The following is an 18,319-nucleotide window of genomic DNA, read 5'->3' as shown; positions in this document are numbered from 1 at the left end:
CTTTTCAGCCACTCTTTCCCAAGCCTGTAGCATTGCATGGGGTTGTTGTGACCCAAGTGCAAATCAAAGTGTGACCCAACTGAATCAAAGAAATAAAAATATTATATCTGTATTATATTGGCTCAACAAAATCCTCTGTAACTGTGGTTAATGAGTTTTTGCTGTAAGATTTACACAATTCTATTAAGACATGACGCTTTGATTTTTGTACAAGAATTTTAAAAAATGAGTGAAGGAAAAGGGATTCTAACAGGTAATTATTTATCCAATTAGTAGCATATAGAAAGCTGGCCTCAATAGCAGGGGGATATGTATTTTGTTTATCATTGAGAAATATTACTCAGAGTTTAGTCTTATAATAAAGTACCATTGAGTCATGTGTAATTAAGAACAGGAAATATGAAAAGGCAGTATTTGCTGGAGTACTTAAAATTCAGCTGTTAAAACAGGAATTTTAAATTATAATTTCTTAATAATATTTTAGAGTTAAGTAGTGTTTTGGACTTACAGGTGTTTAAATTTCCTAAGTGTAGTTAATTTATAATGATAGGTCTGGTTAAGAAGTGAATTCCACTATGCTTACGCAATCTTTTAAAACCTGTAAGCTATAATGGAATGTTTCACACAAAACAGTTGCAACAGAAGACACTGAAAACATCTGTCTGCATGAAAGTGTTGTTCTTTGTCTGGTAAAATTACAGCCCTATGTATGTCTGATCCTCTAGTCATCCTGCAGACAAATCTCAAATTGACCTGAACAGTACATGACTAAGTCTTGTGCCAGACTGTAAAGAAAATAAGATATGGCACATTCTACACACTCAAGCCATCATTTTGCTCATTATTGTCATAAAGCTAAATACAGAATCATCCCCAGAGCCCCTGGTTCAAATCATGTTAAATACTATATGGCATGCACAACTATAGTAAGTTCACACAACTGTATAGAAATAAATGTGGCCATGGCTACCATGCTTTCAATTACATCGAATAATTATTCTAGTTCATTTAAGCTCTCGGCTTAGTTGAAGGACATAAGTTTTCTTCCTGGGGCTATACACCACTTACTTTAGCCTTTGTGTCTTCCAAGCATTTTCTGTAAATGAAACTGACTTGCAAAAGGTGGGTGCTTTGAAAGATGCTTTCTGAGGGTCTGCATACCATAACGAAATGTGCTTAACCATCTCTGCACAAGGGCAATTTGAAAAGCTACTTTGCAGGTAGGATTCCCTACAAATGTTCTTTTCTTCTACCTGGATTTTTTTTAGGGAGAAGAAAAGAAGAATTTGTCTGTTTTTCTAGGATTTACACGTCTCACAGCATGGTGGGACCAACAGTTAGCAGCAGATTGTTGGATGCTCTGTGTGTGCAGGTTTGCTGCTGATGTGATATGCATCCACCAGCCTGGGATGCATTGGATTACAAGGAATGCAACCCATCTTTCTATTTGAGATCTTCTCTGCACTTATGGGAGAGCATGTACTTCAAAATCCCAGCATGTGTAGTGTTCAGAGTGTGACTGCTGATACCCTTCTGTGACTACTGCAAACAGACTTCAGAGCCCTCCATCAGGGCTAGAGGACAGGGACCATAGGTTTCACATGTTGCAGTCCTAGTTTTAATGACATACCTTTCAACAATGCTGTGATTTCACTGTGAAAGCAGTAGCTGGAGTTAAACAGATTTGCATGATTCCAGTGATACAGTCCAGGTATGGCTCATACCTACTTAACAGTCAAAGACTTCTTGACTGAAAGCTAATACAGTTGCTATAATTGACTGACATCTTTCAGGATAACCTACACTGGTTTTCTGTACAACTACAAATCCACTTTGGCTCATTTCTCTCTTCCCCACTTACATCAAGTCTTAACTATTTTCTTAGCACACTTGTTCCTGAGGATTCAGGTTCATTTAGCTAGTGAAACAACCTGTATTCCTCAACAATGTGATGTTGCCATCTGTCTCAGTCCTGACTCATCCTGCTCAGACACACCTTCTCCTAGGAATAAGTACATTCCCAGATGGGCAACCAGACACTCTATAGCATTAGCTGTCTGATCTTATCTATTTCCTGACCTCCTGCTTTACCTCTTCACAACAAGCTCACTTAAGAGTGGAAATGGAGATGTTCTGAGACTCAGAACTTACTCCTTCAGAGATAGTCTATGTGCAGTCTCATCAGTCTTGTCATAGTATTTGAAGAAGTATGTCTGGGACCTAACAGTTATCTATTTCATCCAATTATACTCTAAAGGAATCTACTCTGACTCCCGTCACTCCCTTCATGTTCTCAGAACATCAGGACAACAACAGTACTATTCTAAAGCCTACCAGATATTTTCATATGGTGCCCAGCATCATGGCGTTTACAGACTAGAACTGCCACTTTAGGACGTGATTGTACCTTACTTATCTCTCCTGGTACTGTTTTTCTAAATTACTGTACACAGTGCCCTACCATCTGCAGACCTGGCCAGCTGTGTACCCCAGGGCAGACTTGAAAACTCACTCATGGACTCACTGCTTATATGTGTGTGCGTGTGCAGGTGTAGAAATTGTAAAGCCTTACAATACTGAAGTATTTAATAGTGTAAATTTAGTGTGTGTGTGGGCAGGGGGAATGCTCTAATTTTGACATAATGAAAAAATGGGAAAGAGGCTGATGAATCAATCTCAGTCTTTGATGCTCTGCTACGTTTAAGACTTTGGAAGTATTTAGAATGACATTTCACACTTAAATTGCTAGAGAATACACAGTGTTGGCAAAACACGACATCTGTGCATCAAGTTCATTGGCCTTGGCCATGGTTCTCTCCTTTTTTTTCCATGAAGGGTGTTGTTCTGCTATTTGAATTCAGCAGCAGATGAGATTAGACCAAATACAGTTAGAAGGAGAAAATATCTATCAGAATCTTAGTCACAGTAGAATGAAGACTGAGATAAAAATGTCACATCTACCATATCAGTGTAATTTATAGCTGAATACGCTCTTTTGCAATTAGAAATCCCCATAGGCAGTGATAATAAAATGGTATTTTATGTTATTAGAAGCAGAAGAAAAACAATCTAGCATGTTCTACCCACTGCTCTATGTGTGTAACCTGGTAAAGCCTGTTTGTTATTCTGCTAATGATGTTCTGTGTTTTTATAGAAACGTTCTCACCCACATTGCAAGTTAATGATATCCTTGCCTGCTAATATCTGAGAACTGTTTTTTAAATAGATATACATCTAGATACCACAGTGATGGACTTATGAAATGGAGATTAGAGAGACATGGATATAGACAGACTGGAGAGACTAAGAGATTTTGCGAGTTAAAAGAATTGTTTAAAACCTCAAGTTAACCTACTTTAGAATTAGGACATATTGTAAGTGTGGACTGTCTCCCTAACCGTAAATAATGGTGTGTATGTTTGTGTCTGTCAGGGAGGGGAAAGAGAGAATATCCGATCAGTCCTTCCAAGGATCGAAGGATGCTTGACTTCTCTGAGTCATGTCATGCTTGGTTTAAAGGGTTTCTTCTGACACAATGTGAAAACATTTGGAAATCCCCTTGCATGTGAGAGAAGAGCTTGTTCAGTCCAAGCATGAATAGCAGCTGTTTAAGAATTTACTCTATGAAGCAGCTTTGAGAGGTCCAGGACAGGAAGTCTACATATGCTCAGTGCTTGTTTTAACTTGTTTGCTACCATAAATAATCTGTCAAGGGCTTCTCTGCAGCCCACAACAGGCAAGGCATGGGAAGTTCAAGTCATTGTCATGCCCATTCTTGGCCTTGCCACCAGATCAGGGTATGTTCATCTGAAACTGCCTCTGTTCTGTGGGAACCATCATTGATACTTATTTTTACTCTCAATAGATTCATAGTGGGAATCAGTTCCTAAAACTGTGACATTCCTGAAGGGAACAGATAAATAGAGAAGTATCAGACGAAAGAAGTCCAAGATGCTGTCACCACATAAAATCTCTAAGAGAATCTTTGGAAATGTATTCTTAAACATGTAATCTTGTGCAGTCTGAATTTTATTTGCATATTCAAGGTGGAAGTGGTAAAGCATCAAACCCCAAATCAAATTAAAAAAACCCAAACAACAAAAACTGAATTTACAGGATGCCAACTACCCTGAGTGCCAGAGGAGGTAGAAGAAGTTACATACTGCTGTGCAGAGAACAGGGCTGTTACAGTGTTATGACTAAAACTGGGTTTCTGACTCCCAGTTTTACATTTTTGCTCTTCTATGTGGATTTCTGGCTGAGGTGACTGTGGTAATAACTGATTACGCACACAGTTTCATTGGCAAAACACAGTGAACCTGGGTTCTCTTCCCCTTCGGACTCTTGTCATGGCTTACATGTTCTCTTCATCAGGAAGAAATGTTAGTCCTATCCACTAAAACCAGGACAATTACATTAAAAACCCCACACATTAGGTTCTCTGATGCCAACATACAGAGATGTTGATTTGTCAGGGGAGTCTACAGAATGAGTAGGAGCAAGCCCAAATTTGACTTCTTCATTCATTTGCAAGTTCAGAGTAGTCCAGCGAAGACTGCTGATACTTGAAGTACCTCCATCATCCTGATGGCACTTCTAACTCCCTTCAGGCCACAATGTTTCCCGGTGGTCACCTCACACATGCCAGGACTCTATTCAGAAAATCTGCCACCAAAATAACCCCCCCCCTCCTTTTTCCCAGCTCTGAAATGGCAGAAAGACCATCTCTCTATGAATAAGGCAGCAGCTGCATTTATTGATGTGTGTGTGTGCATTACTTTGGTGTAAATTCTAATGAATCACATTTATGGAAGACAGACATTAACCAAGATGTGCTATGTAGGAACAAACCACATGAAAAACTGGAGGAACGAGAGCAGGAAGCTGCAAGCAATCACAAGAGGTTCTGTACTAGCAATTGGAAGTAAATATAAACTTAAGAAAAAGAAATTATCAACAAGGATGAAAAATGCAGGACTAACTGTGCAGCTATAGCCATCTTTGAGACTCATAATATAGCCTTTTGTTAATCAGATCACACAGATTTTGTTAAAGGACAACTTTAGTATTGAGATGTCAGGGCTGGCAGCTCACAGAGATATTTCTTGAACATTATGAGAAGGGTTTAAAAACCTCCAGACTAGTTGTATTCTTTTTGTAGCTTTTGGTTTTTGGAGTGTACAACTGCTAAGTCAGTCATATCTTTTTTTCCATCCAAAGATTCTTTTTATAGGTGACTCAACTAACAGAGGGATGATGTACTATCTAATAGAAAGAGTGAATAAGACTCTTCAGGAATGGCAAAAGACTCATGGTGTTAAATGTTATCATAATATCAATGAGGGGAAAACATTTATCAGTTACTCCTACTACCCCCAGTTTTGGATGAACACAAACCAGAGACCGACTTTTGAAAAAGCACTAGAACAACTGCTGCAGAGGTACCGTACAAACTCTATTGCTGGCTTATTTGTATTCTCATTCTGTTCACAAATGTGTTTAACACATTTTACAATTAAAGTCAGTAAACAATTAAACATAATGTGTGCAGACCTCACTGTGTGGTCGAAAAACAGTAGAAAATGACATCAGGCTTCTGATCAGGATGCCAGATACAGTTCACTGAAGTGCAGTGCAATGCAGTTAAAATGTTTGCCATCTGTTTTAAGGCAACATGTGTTGTTTTTCCTTTATGGGTTTCAGATCACGTCCCCTGGAGAACACAGATCAGACCGTATTAATTGTAGGTGGCGTTCAGTGGCTTAATTCCAATCACCTTCAAATTATCCAAAAGGTGTTGAACAGGTAATGTTATGTGTTTGGTGTTATTCCAAGTCTTGATATGATAAACCATGAGAAACAACCAAAAATTTTAAGTACAAACATTTCATTTGTTTTCTCATGGATGTGCACTTACCTGACTTTGAAAAAATAAATATGAAGTTTCTTTTGATGTGTCTGTTAAGTGAAATGTGTATCATTCTTTTTTTTTTTTTTTTTTTAAATTTACCAAACAGGGAAAATCTATCAAATATCCTGGTAATTATAAAATCCATAGGGATGGGTTTTCACCTCCCAGTGGATGGAATACATTCTCTATCACAGGTAAGCTACAGTATATTTAGAGTGCATTTTCATGGAAGACTTGTCATTCCAGCAATAATTTTGCTGTCTGGTCAAAATATGTTACAACCTCTGCTGAGCAAGCTTTAAGTAGATCAAAGAAAGAATAATGCTTGTATTTGTTCATATGACTTGCTGATGTGGATTCAAACCTATTCGCCTTATTTCATGGATTCCGCCACAATCAGAGCACTGTTCAAGATGCCGCACTGAGTCAGACGTCCCCGGAACCAGAATTATCTCTGATATTAAGCGTGCTGCCAAACTTGAGAAATCGAGCTGGGGACAGGCAGATTGCTCCTCATACCACATCAAGCACAGGCCCTTCCCAGGCTTCCTCCATGGTTACTGCTGGATCAGATTCACTGGTCTGGCTTCATTGTGTGGCTCACCATGAATCTATCTGAACCAATCTATGAAGCCAGAACATTACAGAGCAGCTGGAATGTACCAGTGAATCTAGCCTGTTATTTGTATGTCAATCGGGTGTTCCAGTCAGTTTAAATCACGTCCAAGACTCTCAGAGTAACAGACGGGCTCATTTCAATGTGCTGTGTAACTAACTCATACAATTCAATACTTTTATTTACAATTGGGACGGTGGTTCTCTATTGAACACATATAAAACCCCTGGATGAGACGGGGCTGGGAAGCTCTGGAGGGCAGAGCGGAGTAAATGATGCCTACCAGCACTGCGTGTAACACTCCAGCTATTCACAGGTGATGAAAAGAGAAAATCATTAGCTTTCATAGTTTACGTACAGCACTCCTATCACACTGGGGACTGGCACCCACGTCTTTTTGCAACCGTAACACACTGCTGTGTTTAGTGTGTGACTTACTGTTACTCTGACTCCTCTTTCTGCTACGGAGACTGCCCTGTCAGATTTTGCCCATTATTTCTTTCTAAGTTAGTACTATCTGCCTTGCCTCTACTGAATGTCTTTTTATTGATTCCAACCATTACCTTAATTTATATAGATGATCCCATTAGGATACAGTAGGGAAATTGTTGGACTCAACGTGAAGAAACGTTGTCCTAGGTCCTGCCTTAGCTTTCAGGGGAGTTCAGTCCTACAAGGAAGAAGCAGAACTTTGGCCAAAGGTAGGTGAGACAAGGACAGAAACAGTATTAAAGGCTTCCCGGGACTGCCTTTTTCTGTTTCTCATCCGGTAGCTTATAAAACTCCAAAAGTCAACTACAGTGCATAACCAACATTCTTTTCCCTTTCAATATCAGAATCATATGCCAAATTACCCATGTGGTTTGGGTGCTCTGGACTTCTGGATTACCCCAACTACTCTCAAAGGCCTTCTGTCTTCAGTGACAAATCCACCGCCTTGACAAATTTATGGCTAACATTTTTTCTATTCCTGGCCTTCCTTCAGTATCTTGAGAAATAACAATCTGTTCTTCACTGTAACCATTTCTAGGATACCCATGGCCCTATACTCCTTTTTAAGTAACAGTCTCAATGACTTTGATTTGAAGCTGAATTTTTCTTTTACAGGAACAATTTCACCATTTTTTACAGACAACTTTATAATAGGAATTTTTTCTGAATTATACCTCATATTAGCTAAGTATATATTCAAAACAGTTACCCAGTAATTATATTTTAAACAACATTGAATTCTTTCTATGAAGGAAGTTGCACAACTATTGAAAAATAAGTATAGTTACTGCTAGTCGATTTTTAGTTTAGATCTTTTTGAAATCAACGTGATTTGTTGTGTAATTACTGGAAAATTTTTCAGATTTTCTTGTAACTGTTTTTGTGCTGCTAAATCCATTCTAAGAAATTTTTGCAAAAACCTACAATAGTCTTGGAGTAACAGCTACTTTCAAGAGTGAATTGATAGTAATTCATGTCTGGAGTATAATGTAATTTCTTTACTCAAAATGCAGTTTTGCTGTTCATTTCAGTGGCAGAATAAAATAACCCTTAAACAGTCCTTCTGACAAGACATTGCAATATTTTATCTGGAATGCAGGCAGAAGTGCAAAACTTGTGGAATGAAAACTTGCTTATTCTGGATACAGCAAAAAATTTCGGCTATGAAGTTGTTGACACCTTTGTCATCACCATGGGACGTTACAAAGAATTCCTGCAAGGGAAGTGTGGCTGCCATTTCCATGAGGTAATAGTTTACACTCATATCGTTCCCAGGTGTTTAAGAGAGATTTTAACTGTCAGGTGCTTAGAAACAAAAAGGTATGCAATGAGGTTTGGATCCGTGACTCAAAGTTAGGCCTAAATAAAAACTGCGGAGACAGAAGTTTGAACGACAACGCTTGTCCCTCGCTGCTCAGAGTGCAACACCGCCTGAGGACGGGCTGAACTGCTGTAGTGGTGATTCCTTGAAATAAAACCAAGCACGCTCTTCTGCAAAGGTAACCCATATAAAAGGATGTTGCACCGTCTCCAGGTTCTTGTATTATTTGCAATGCGCTATATGTGCCTACTGCTTCTGCACGGACTCAGTTTATCTTCTGTGTGGACTCAGTCCCATCAAACCATAGGTACATTTAAAATGGATCTTAAAATTGAAAGACCAATCTCACTGCTGTATATCTGTTTTCATATGTCTGAGAAAGAGTTATCTGGGATAGTTATAGTGACTGACTAGACAACCAGAAGTATAAGTCGCTTGTTCTCACTCGTGCCCATAGTTCTGTTTTCTTTTTTGTCTGAAATCTATAGAAATTCTGTATTCTGTTTTATAGCTGCTGGACGGTGAAACAGGGACGTGGAAAAATATATGAGTAGGGCAATTGAGTACATATTCTTCCATTCATTCTAAGTTCTGGCAAGGAATCCTCACAACATATTGCAAATGACAGGAGTTTATGGATTAAATCAAAAACAAATAAGCAAACACATTATTATACCTAGGCAAAAAATGAGCCCAGGAGCTGCCAAACCAGTGAAAGTAAAGAGTTTGAAAAACAAGATATTTAAAGTTTTTCTGGTTTCCTTTAAGATGTATTTTGAGTATGTGGTATGTCTTTTTATAGTGAGTGCTCTTCCCTGTCGGCAAAGGAGGGAATGAGAAGAAATTATTACTGAAAAGATAAAACTGAAGGAAAAAAATGATGCAACGAAAGATGTGTCTTTGAAACTGAGAGTTAACGAATTTATGGTGTTTCACAGTCAACTGGGGGCTTTGAGCCAGTAAGAATACACTGGTTGGAAGAAATCTCAGGAGTTTGGTTAGTGACTAGAATAATGACACAAGTGATTTGATGTGCCGTTTAGAAGACAGAACTCCACAAGTTAGTTCTTATGGAGAGAATCCTAGAACTTTTTTTATTAGAGTTATCAAAAGTGTATAAATATTTAAAAAGACTGTCACCCACACAAGTGAAATGCTAGCATTTTTCCAGCATGAATTTAGGAATTTGTTTTCTGTCAAAACAAATTACTTCAAATAAGAGAGACCACCAAATGTTTTCTAAATCTCTCAAGAGAAGGATAAAACCCCTTTGCTTATTTTGCCAAGTCATGCCCATTTTTCTGGAAGCCTCACTCTTGGCCAAGCCTGTTCCCAGGACCTGGACGTGTGCAAGGTTAGCACAGAAGATCTGTAGAGCTTCACAGGTACAAAGGTGGGCCGTGACGCCAGGAATGAAGTAGAAGAGCTAATTTTTGCTGTGAAAAAATGTCAGGACAGTTGTGATATATTTTTCTTAAAGATCCAAAAGAAGCCAAGATCTAAAAATAAGGTTTCCTTCACCAGACACCCACAGTATACACCAGAAAACAAAATATACCATGGCTAATTAAACCTAGGAGAAGTTTAAACAACAAACTGAAAGTCAGTGGTGATGATAGTAAAATTCAAGCATAGGCTCCGAAGTGTCCTTGCGGTGTCTGCTGGCCAAGGACTAGCATAGCAAGCCCAACTATTTTCTTGTAGCCAGTGGATTATATTTAGTTCTCTCAGCCACAGAAGTCACATTTACAAGAAGCAGAATAAAAAGTTTAATAATTATAAGGCTTTGATTTTTCTCCTTAAATATCACAGACAGAGATACAATGTCAGAGGCAGTCTACTGGACAACAAATATGTTCCCAAAAGAGAGTGGGGAGATAATTATCTGCCACTGGTTGGGACTCTGTTCCAGTATGAGGCTCACTGGGACTGAGCACAGGTTTGGGAGCATTATCAGACCCATCTGACCTCACAGCTGGTTTCCACCTCAGGCTCCTCAGAAGCTTACATGTTTTCAGCCTATTGCCATGGCCTCTGTCCTTCTTTGGGACCAAACACAGCAGGTGTGGTTAGTTAACCCATCCTTTAATCTACTCTGCTCATTACATGAGAGAGGCATGAACAGAGCTCAGTCCAAATGGAGCTGGAAAAGAGGGAGTAAGTCACGGAGCAGATACTTACTCAATGGATAAATAGTCCCGTGGAGTAAATGCCTCCCTCCATTTCACCCAGGCGGCTCTATTGACCCTTTTTTGTCCAGAACCCAGATGCTGGTGTCTTCATGGTTCATTGCTGATGCTCTCCATTTCCACAGAGCTTTTGCATGAAATGGAGAGCTTCAAAGTGAAGTATTTCAGATGCTTTGTATGGAACTGGGTGGAAAACAGCAGGGCATGATCTATCCTCAGCATTTTTCATGCACTCCTCCATCATTTTGTATTATCTCATGTGCAGATTTAGCCTTGCTCTTCTGCAGAGGAATCTCAACTCAGAGTGTGTGTTTCTGGGGAGGATCAGGGCAGAATTTGGCTCTCGGCGCTGTTGTTTATGAGCCTTCAGAGGCCATTGTGCCTGAAAGAGGTGTAGATGTGCCCAGGAGAATCCATCAGCCTCCAAAAACCAGACTTGATCCTTGCAAAAGGCAAAAAGAAAGTCCTTGAATGCTTTTGATACCTCATTAGTTTTAACAGTTTTGTCATCAGTTTATTTCTGCATCCTGGAAAGTTGAGTTTCATCAGGTGCTGAAGCAGTTTGCACTAAGAAAATGGCATTCTGCCTCCAAGGACGGAGCCAAGAACACTGTGTAAAACTCCAGCACTTTTCATGTTTTGTGAAACCAGATGAGATGGATTAAATCTACTGCTTTGTACTTTCACTTTCTTTCTCTCAAATAGTGACCTCCTAAACTCCCAGAAGGCAGCACCCCTCTGTAAATGCCATCTGAGCTAAAGCATGGCTGTGTGGGAACGGGGGGCTGGCTGTTCTGTGCAGTCAGAAAACAAGAAATGAAATGCATTCAGCAGTTCTCATTTAGTTCTCGCTAGCTGGCCAAACAGAAAGCTATTTCCCCTGATTGTCCTGATAAATTATTTGAGTTCCCACCAACCCACTTCAGAGGGCCTCGGGTCATCCTGATAGCATAGGAATCTGTAGCTCTGCAGACCCTAAAATCTTCGTTCAGATTGCCAAGGGATCTGGACTCACAAAGGGATTTTATCCGTCTGGGACAAAAAATCTTGCATAACTCTGGTACTCTCTGCCCAAACATCCTTCTAGTTCTATGCACACATGCAAACCTGATTTTTTAATTACCTCATTCTTCACAAATGCTTATGGAGAAGAGATTGGTCAGCAGTTATAAAGATCTTTATGGAACCTATTTTTTAATTCAGATTTATTTCCTAATTTAATAGCAATGAAATCACGGTCACAACATAGAAACTAGCAACCACTGGATTTTGGTATCTTAATCAGTGTCTGGCTGCTGGATGAACATTAGATTGCATTCCTGGGAGATTATGTCTAACAGGAATGCAGTTTGGGTGACTGGTTCAAGGTGGCATCATTTTGGAATAGTTCTAATATCTAAGGCACTAATTTAGAAAAATGAACCTGTGGTAATTGCATGAAAACGAATAACAGCACTTGGCTTAGCTGTACCAAATTGATCAGAGGATATATTAATTTTCTACATGGATAATTCCTGGTCTTTTTTAGTTCAGCCAGCTCCCTCATAGCCCCTCTGCCCAGTCTTTCAAGCCTTTGCACATTTTATTCCTTCACTCACATTTAATTTTGTATGAGTTGTTTCTTTTATTACAAGCTTCACTACATATTAACATTGTTTCTGATTGTTCAGTGACACTAAATATATATTTTTAAAAAACTAATATGCTTCCACATAAATATATGCATTAATAAATGAAGCCTGCTTTTTCAAGTGTCTGCTGTGATTGATATAGCAGGAAAATTGATGGCCATCAGAGCTATCAAGTCAGCATATATTTACTCTTTTAAAAATAAGTTAAACACATGGCCCCTGTTCTGCTTTCTCTGGATTTGCCGATGCCTGGGCCGGGGTCCTCTGTCCTGCATCTGTGCGAGATTCTGAGGTTTTGCCTCTCTTGAAGTTGCTTCATTATTCATCTGTGACTGTGTGTTCACTGAGACGAGACCTTCAGCATCTCACAGGAGACCACCCGCTCAGTCATTAGGCTCCTGACAACCATACCTTTCACTTTCTTTCTCATTAGTCCCATGGGCATTTGTTTATTCCATACAAATTGAACATAATACCACAGGTTCATACATATTTGGGGGTCCAAGGAGGAGCATTCTTCTGCAGTAAGTTACTGAACCACATTGTGGTTATGCCAGTGTGACGCTCTGGGGAGAGGGATGTCAAATTGCACCGTAACTCCCTTCTTGGAGAAATATGACACATGAGTGTTTTCATCTCAATATGGAGCTGGGCCAGGTTTACACTAAGACCTGAGAGTGAGGCATTCTTGCAGGGCTCACAGCTGAAACACAGCATGTGTTCCTCAAGTGCTTGGGATCACAGCAGGATTTAAACCTTCCTGCAAGTCAGGGCTGTCCTGAGTTTATTTTTTTCCCATGGTAAATATACAGACAAGCTGTTAAGTACTAATTTTGTTGTTCAGATAAATTGTCCCTAACAAAGAACAGAGTCTAATATACAAAGGCATTACAGACTCAACCAACTGAGTATAATGGGCCGATACATTTAGATTTCAAGGCTTAAATGAATAAGATCTTGCACTTCATGTACGTAACATAACAAGGTGGCCCACTAAAATACTGTTTCTGAGCAACTTGCGGCTCAAGGTAAGAGTATCAGGACCTGCTTTGTGGAGAATGTCTCAGCATTTCTGTACACACAGCTGTGTATCCTTCCAGGTGCAGGCAGAAAGCACGCACATATGTCACTTCTTTTGCAGGTGGTGAAATCCAATCCCTCTGAAGAAAGTCCGCACATAACAATGACGTTATCACGGCACTACACACTGGGGAAATATTTCGGCAATCAAAGCAAGCTATCACAACTGCAGGACTATGTAACAAATTCTCAGTCCCCATATCATGTCCGAGGGCCAATAAATCAAGTTTATTCTGAAATCCTTCTCAGCAGGCTCTGTGCAAGCAAGAGGGAGCTTGTCAGCACATAGCCTCTCTTGGATGAAGCGCTGGGACTGGAGATGTGCCACTACCTGAGTGACGTTCGAAGGACCATGGTGGATTTATGAAATGCTTCCTTGATTGGCTACACACACACCAACAGAGTTCGGGACAAGTGGTATTTTTCCTAAAACTTTATGAAATCAAGATATGCCCTGGCAACTCTGTGGTGTCAAAATGGAAGAAGGAGGGATGCAAAGGAGAGAAGAGGGGAAGTTACTTGAACCTTTGCCAAAGGCTAGAACAGCTGTAGCTCAGGCAACTGTGTATTAATGATAGTAAAGAGGGAGAAATATATACACTTGAACAATTTGGAAAGGACTGCTTTAGCTCTTCAGCACCATCTAGTTTTCTATTTATAGAGACACTGTAATATTTGAATGTATTTAGAAACTGGCTACATTCCGTTTTAAAGAGTTTTATTTTACATTGATATGTTCCCTTCAATATCAAACCTTTTCTATTTAGACATTTGGTTTATACAATGTGAAAATGTCTATTAGCATTTTACTGATGATGCTAAGTTTTGAACTCCACTGTTTTTAGTGAAAACACATCCCTTCTTTGATGGAACAGATGTCTACTCTATTTTTTGCATGTTCTAAAGCTAATATAGAGATGGATTACTTAGACTTGAGACTGATTATAACTGTCTCGATGTAATATGTAAATATAGTGAATATGTTAACATAACCTTATTTGTGGTCCCAGTTTAGGAGAGTGGCCATATGCAGGAAGACTTCTTAGATACGTGCTTCAGCGTCTGCCTTGGCCTCTAAGCCTAGCAAGTATTCTTCCTGCATGGAAGTGTCATTTCTTTTACGATTTTTTAAAAAATACTTGCCAATGTGTGAAGCCAGTACCACAAACAGAAGAAAAATCCCATTTGCAAGGACACATAAGAACCTTGGGGTCTGGTTTTTAATCTGTCATGACAAGCGTGTGATGCAATGTGGTTGGAGCATAACATACTGCCTGCATCTTGTGCTTGGCAGGGACAAGACCTTCTCTGAACACTAGTTTCATGCTGTAGCCCAGCTACATCACCAACATTTGTAACCTAGTCTGGGTGAAATCCCAGGGAAAGGCTTCACCACTGTAGGGGGGAACCGTCTGCTGATCGCCTGCCACAACATCGACAGCACATTCATTTGCAGCTGCAGTGTCCCGATGGGAAACCAGAGGTGGTCCAGGCTTAGCAGCTGGCTGATGGGTTAATGGTGGCAGAGTGCAAAGCCCCCTGAGACTGTTCTCCCTACAAATTATCCAGTTATAGATTTTTATTAATCCAGTCACAAAGCTGGCAATTCGGGCACCACTCTCTCCCACCATGCACTAGAGAAGAGAGTCAGAACCAGGCAAGTACGAGTCTAACGAAGGATCTGCCGAGCTCTGTGGCATGCTTCCTCCCTCACAATTTCATATATAATCCTCCACTAGCTTCTACTGCCTTTTGGGGAAGGAAGACTCAAGAAATGTTAGGGAAGAAACAAATTATAGCACAGAAATAATCACTATCTTATTGGCCTTAGTGGCACACATAGGGGCTGCTCTATATAGATGTAGGACTAGAAATTCATGACACTATATTTAGAATTTGCCAAATATCCTTAAACTCAACACAGTCTGTATCCCCAGCTAAAGTATTGTGAATTCTTGCTTCTTCAGATAAGGTATGTGGAAATATGATGGGAAATTGTCCTGCAATATGGAGTTTGGCTTCCCTAGATGATCAGGGGATCCTCAAAAAGAGGATCTGGCATATTTAATTCAGGAGACTTTCCACTATATTGGCGAAGCTCCTAATTTAGACAATGAGATTACATTTAGGGAGACAGTGTGAATATTTCTGTTTCTCTATAAAATGCTGCTGCTGTGTTCACAGTAAATGTCCCTGAATTTCTATGTAAGGTTTTTCCCTGGCATGGAACTCTACATGGAAGATGGGTCAGGAACTGTGCATAAATACTGAAAATATCAGCATTTGGTTTTGAGCAATATGATTATGTAAGAAATATAATTGTATGCTAATTATGTAATATATAATCTCTGCTGCACAACCTTAAAGTTGAGAGATTTAATATCATGTCATTAATATCACTAGATGCAAAATTCAGCCAGATGTCTTGGGTATTAAGATAATCAATGATAAGTGTATTACACTTCTGCTTCTGTTAAGATTTTTTTTTGTAACTCATTTAAATACACATGCTGTTACAGTTTTTGTTCTGTACACAAATGTTTTTAAGTCATGAACTGGGTTTTTGGTTTTTGTTGTTTTTTTTTTTATCAAAGCCTGTTGCTGAAGCATCAGTTATAATGATGAAAATGAAAGAGCTGACTTTGTTATATTGTAGCTGATATTGGCAAATGTGCAATTCATCACTTCTCGTTTCACCACAAAATGGTTTACATGTGCTGTACACCCAGATGTCTTAAAGTTTTCCAAATCTTAATATTTTTCAAATGTATGAAGTTGAAATTTTCCTGTGTGTTGTCTGTTTTTTACATGTCTATGTACATATATATTCCTGTACAAAGTCATTGGTACAATTTGTAAATTGATCTTTATTTAAACAAGTTCTTTGAATAAGTTTTTTTCCAACACTATATATCATCCCTGTAATCTTAGGAATAAACAAAGGGAATGCAGACTAAAACAGGTCCCAAGGTACGTTTTTCATTATGTAATTTTGAAGTATATCTAGCACCTATAGGTATGTGAAAGAAGAGAGTTGAGATTCACATGGAAGCATCACTCACACATGCACATGAAAATTCACAGATAAAGACAATAAAATAATTACTATGTTTAAATCCAGTCAGAACACATGTGTTCCTAATGATGTTTTACTTTATAATTATCACATCTACTGTGACATTTTGCCTGAATAAGCATTAAAGTGTTCCTACTCTATTAAGACTGATTCAGAATGTAGGATTTTTTTTTCCCCCGTGTATTTACCTTAGTCCTATTACTTACTGTTAAAATAGCAAAGGACATAATTATCAAGATGAGTTCCACCTCCTGATACAGACATGAATGTCCCTGGAATTCGTGGTAGGATTGAAATAATCAGGCTGGGGAACAAGTACACTGAGAAGTGGTGTTTCCAGCTCCACGTCTACCCAGAAGTACGTGGAGTTTAGAGTAGAACCAGGGTATACTTTAAGCTACAGGTAGAGAGACTGAAACTGTGCTGCAAAAAAATAAATAGCCTGATATACAAAGCAGTAATCTCAGCTGTTATTGCATCCCTTTAAGCTTCAGCTGAAGCTGCAGTATGATGTACCAGTGTCCAATGAGTTATAACTCCTCACTTCTCCTGTAACTCCGAAGATGTTGCACAGTGATTTGGTTTTTAGCCTTGCAAGGTAGATGGCCACCATGATCAAGTCCCTCTCAGTGAGTGTCTTTGGAATAGATGGCTATAACAAAAAAGATTTCTCTATTTGTAGGGAAATGCCTTGACGAGTCAGCTCTGTCATCAGAGATGCTGTATTTCAAATAGCCTTATTTGACAAGGAGCTGAAAGAATGAACTCCAAATACTTTTTTTACGCTTAGTATTCATTTGAAAATGTTAATCTTTAGAATAATCTCTTTCACTCCATTAAATAGAAGGCCTTTATTTTGCTCTTCTGTGACATATTAAAGGGACATCAAAGTCACTTTATTTGCTTAGTGGGTGGGGTAGTGAGGCATCCAATTACCTTGAAGTTGAAATAACCATTAATAGTTATGCTTCTGTTGCTATACTGAGACAAATAGAATGCTTTGAAGAAGCAGATATGTGTGATATTGAGTTGACTGCAGTCCAGGGATCTTTCAGATTACTTTTTTAGAGTAAAGCAATTTTTTAGAGGTGCAGCGAGCTATTTGGCACAGAGTCAAACTGCTAAACAAGCCTCTGTAGGCTCACATGAAAAATATAGTCTTACCTTTTTGTTTGCCTGTTAGCCTTACATCTGGCTTGTTTTACCTCGCTGGTATGACTATCTGTACCTGCTGTATTCCACATCAGCCTTTCTTTCAGATGACCTGAGAAGTTTCTGTTTCATCTTAGAAGCAACCTTTGGAAATCTGAGATATGATTGTTGCAGATTCAGCCTAATTCTTCAAAATATCAATGTTATTATCTTAATGTTATCATCTTGTTATTATCAATGTTATTATCTTATTATCTTTGTCAATTCCAACAGCAAAATATCTACTGAGTGCAGCAGAGGAAGAGTACACCTCTTCTCTAGGGCAGTGATTTTCTCTGATGAATTTAAAACAGCTGTGTTGTGGTAAGTACTTAGTGTGGACTAGCACTTAGCTCTTCATGGAGCTTGCCTTTACCAAGTCAAACTCCATCTTTCAAACTCGACTGCCATCTTTACCTGTGTAAAACTTCAAAACACCAGCACAGTTGGTGTATAATGCAAGCAGACGTAGGTATTGGTGCTCGTACATATCCTGCAGTATGTACTGGTACCTTCACGCTACCCATTGAATGGAAAAGCCCTGACTACACAGTAAAAAGATGCGGTGCATTTTAGCCTTGCTTGCATGTGGTTTGGTGGTAGTAAAAATAGTGTTACGCATGTCAGTCTAGGCCAGTACCAAGAGCCAAATGTTCTAGAAAACTACTCAGGTCCTTAACTTGAATGGGCAAGACGGGCCCATAGGGTCACAACAGGGGCTCCTGCAGCACCAGTTTCTACTGCGATGGACTTCTCCCTTTTCTAAGTTCATTCATCTGGCTGCTTGGCCGGCTCACTGACAGCTGTGGGCA

General features: G+C 39.2%; 1 protein-coding gene across 3 annotated transcripts in view; it reads left to right on the top strand.

The window, feature by feature from the left end:
- CPED1 (cadherin like and PC-esterase domain containing 1) overlaps window positions 1-16,025 on the top strand; it is a 164,447-nt gene extending 148,422 nt beyond the window's left edge. For all 3 annotated transcript variants that reach the window (XM_068402073.1, XM_068402071.1, XM_068402072.1), the window contains 5 exons: window positions 5,221-5,441; window positions 5,704-5,805; window positions 6,018-6,105; window positions 8,119-8,265; window positions 13,302-16,025. In XM_068402073.1, coding sequence (XP_068258174.1) covers window positions 5,221-5,441; window positions 5,704-5,805; window positions 6,018-6,105; window positions 8,119-8,265; window positions 13,302-13,529 — 786 coding nt within the window. In that variant the 3' untranslated portion in view covers window positions 13,530-16,025. The remainder of the gene's footprint in view (window positions 1-5,220; window positions 5,442-5,703; window positions 5,806-6,017; window positions 6,106-8,118; window positions 8,266-13,301) is intronic.
- The last annotated feature ends 2,294 nt before the right edge of the window (window positions 16,026-18,319 follow it).

The sequence above is a fragment of the Nyctibius grandis genome, chromosome 5 (genome assembly GCF_013368605.1).
Source record: "Nyctibius grandis isolate bNycGra1 chromosome 5, bNycGra1.pri, whole genome shotgun sequence".
Taxonomy (NCBI): Eukaryota; Metazoa; Chordata; class Aves; order Nyctibiiformes; family Nyctibiidae; genus Nyctibius; species Nyctibius grandis.
Note: the sequence above shows the minus strand (reverse complement) of the source record. Positions and strands in the feature narration are given on the sequence as shown.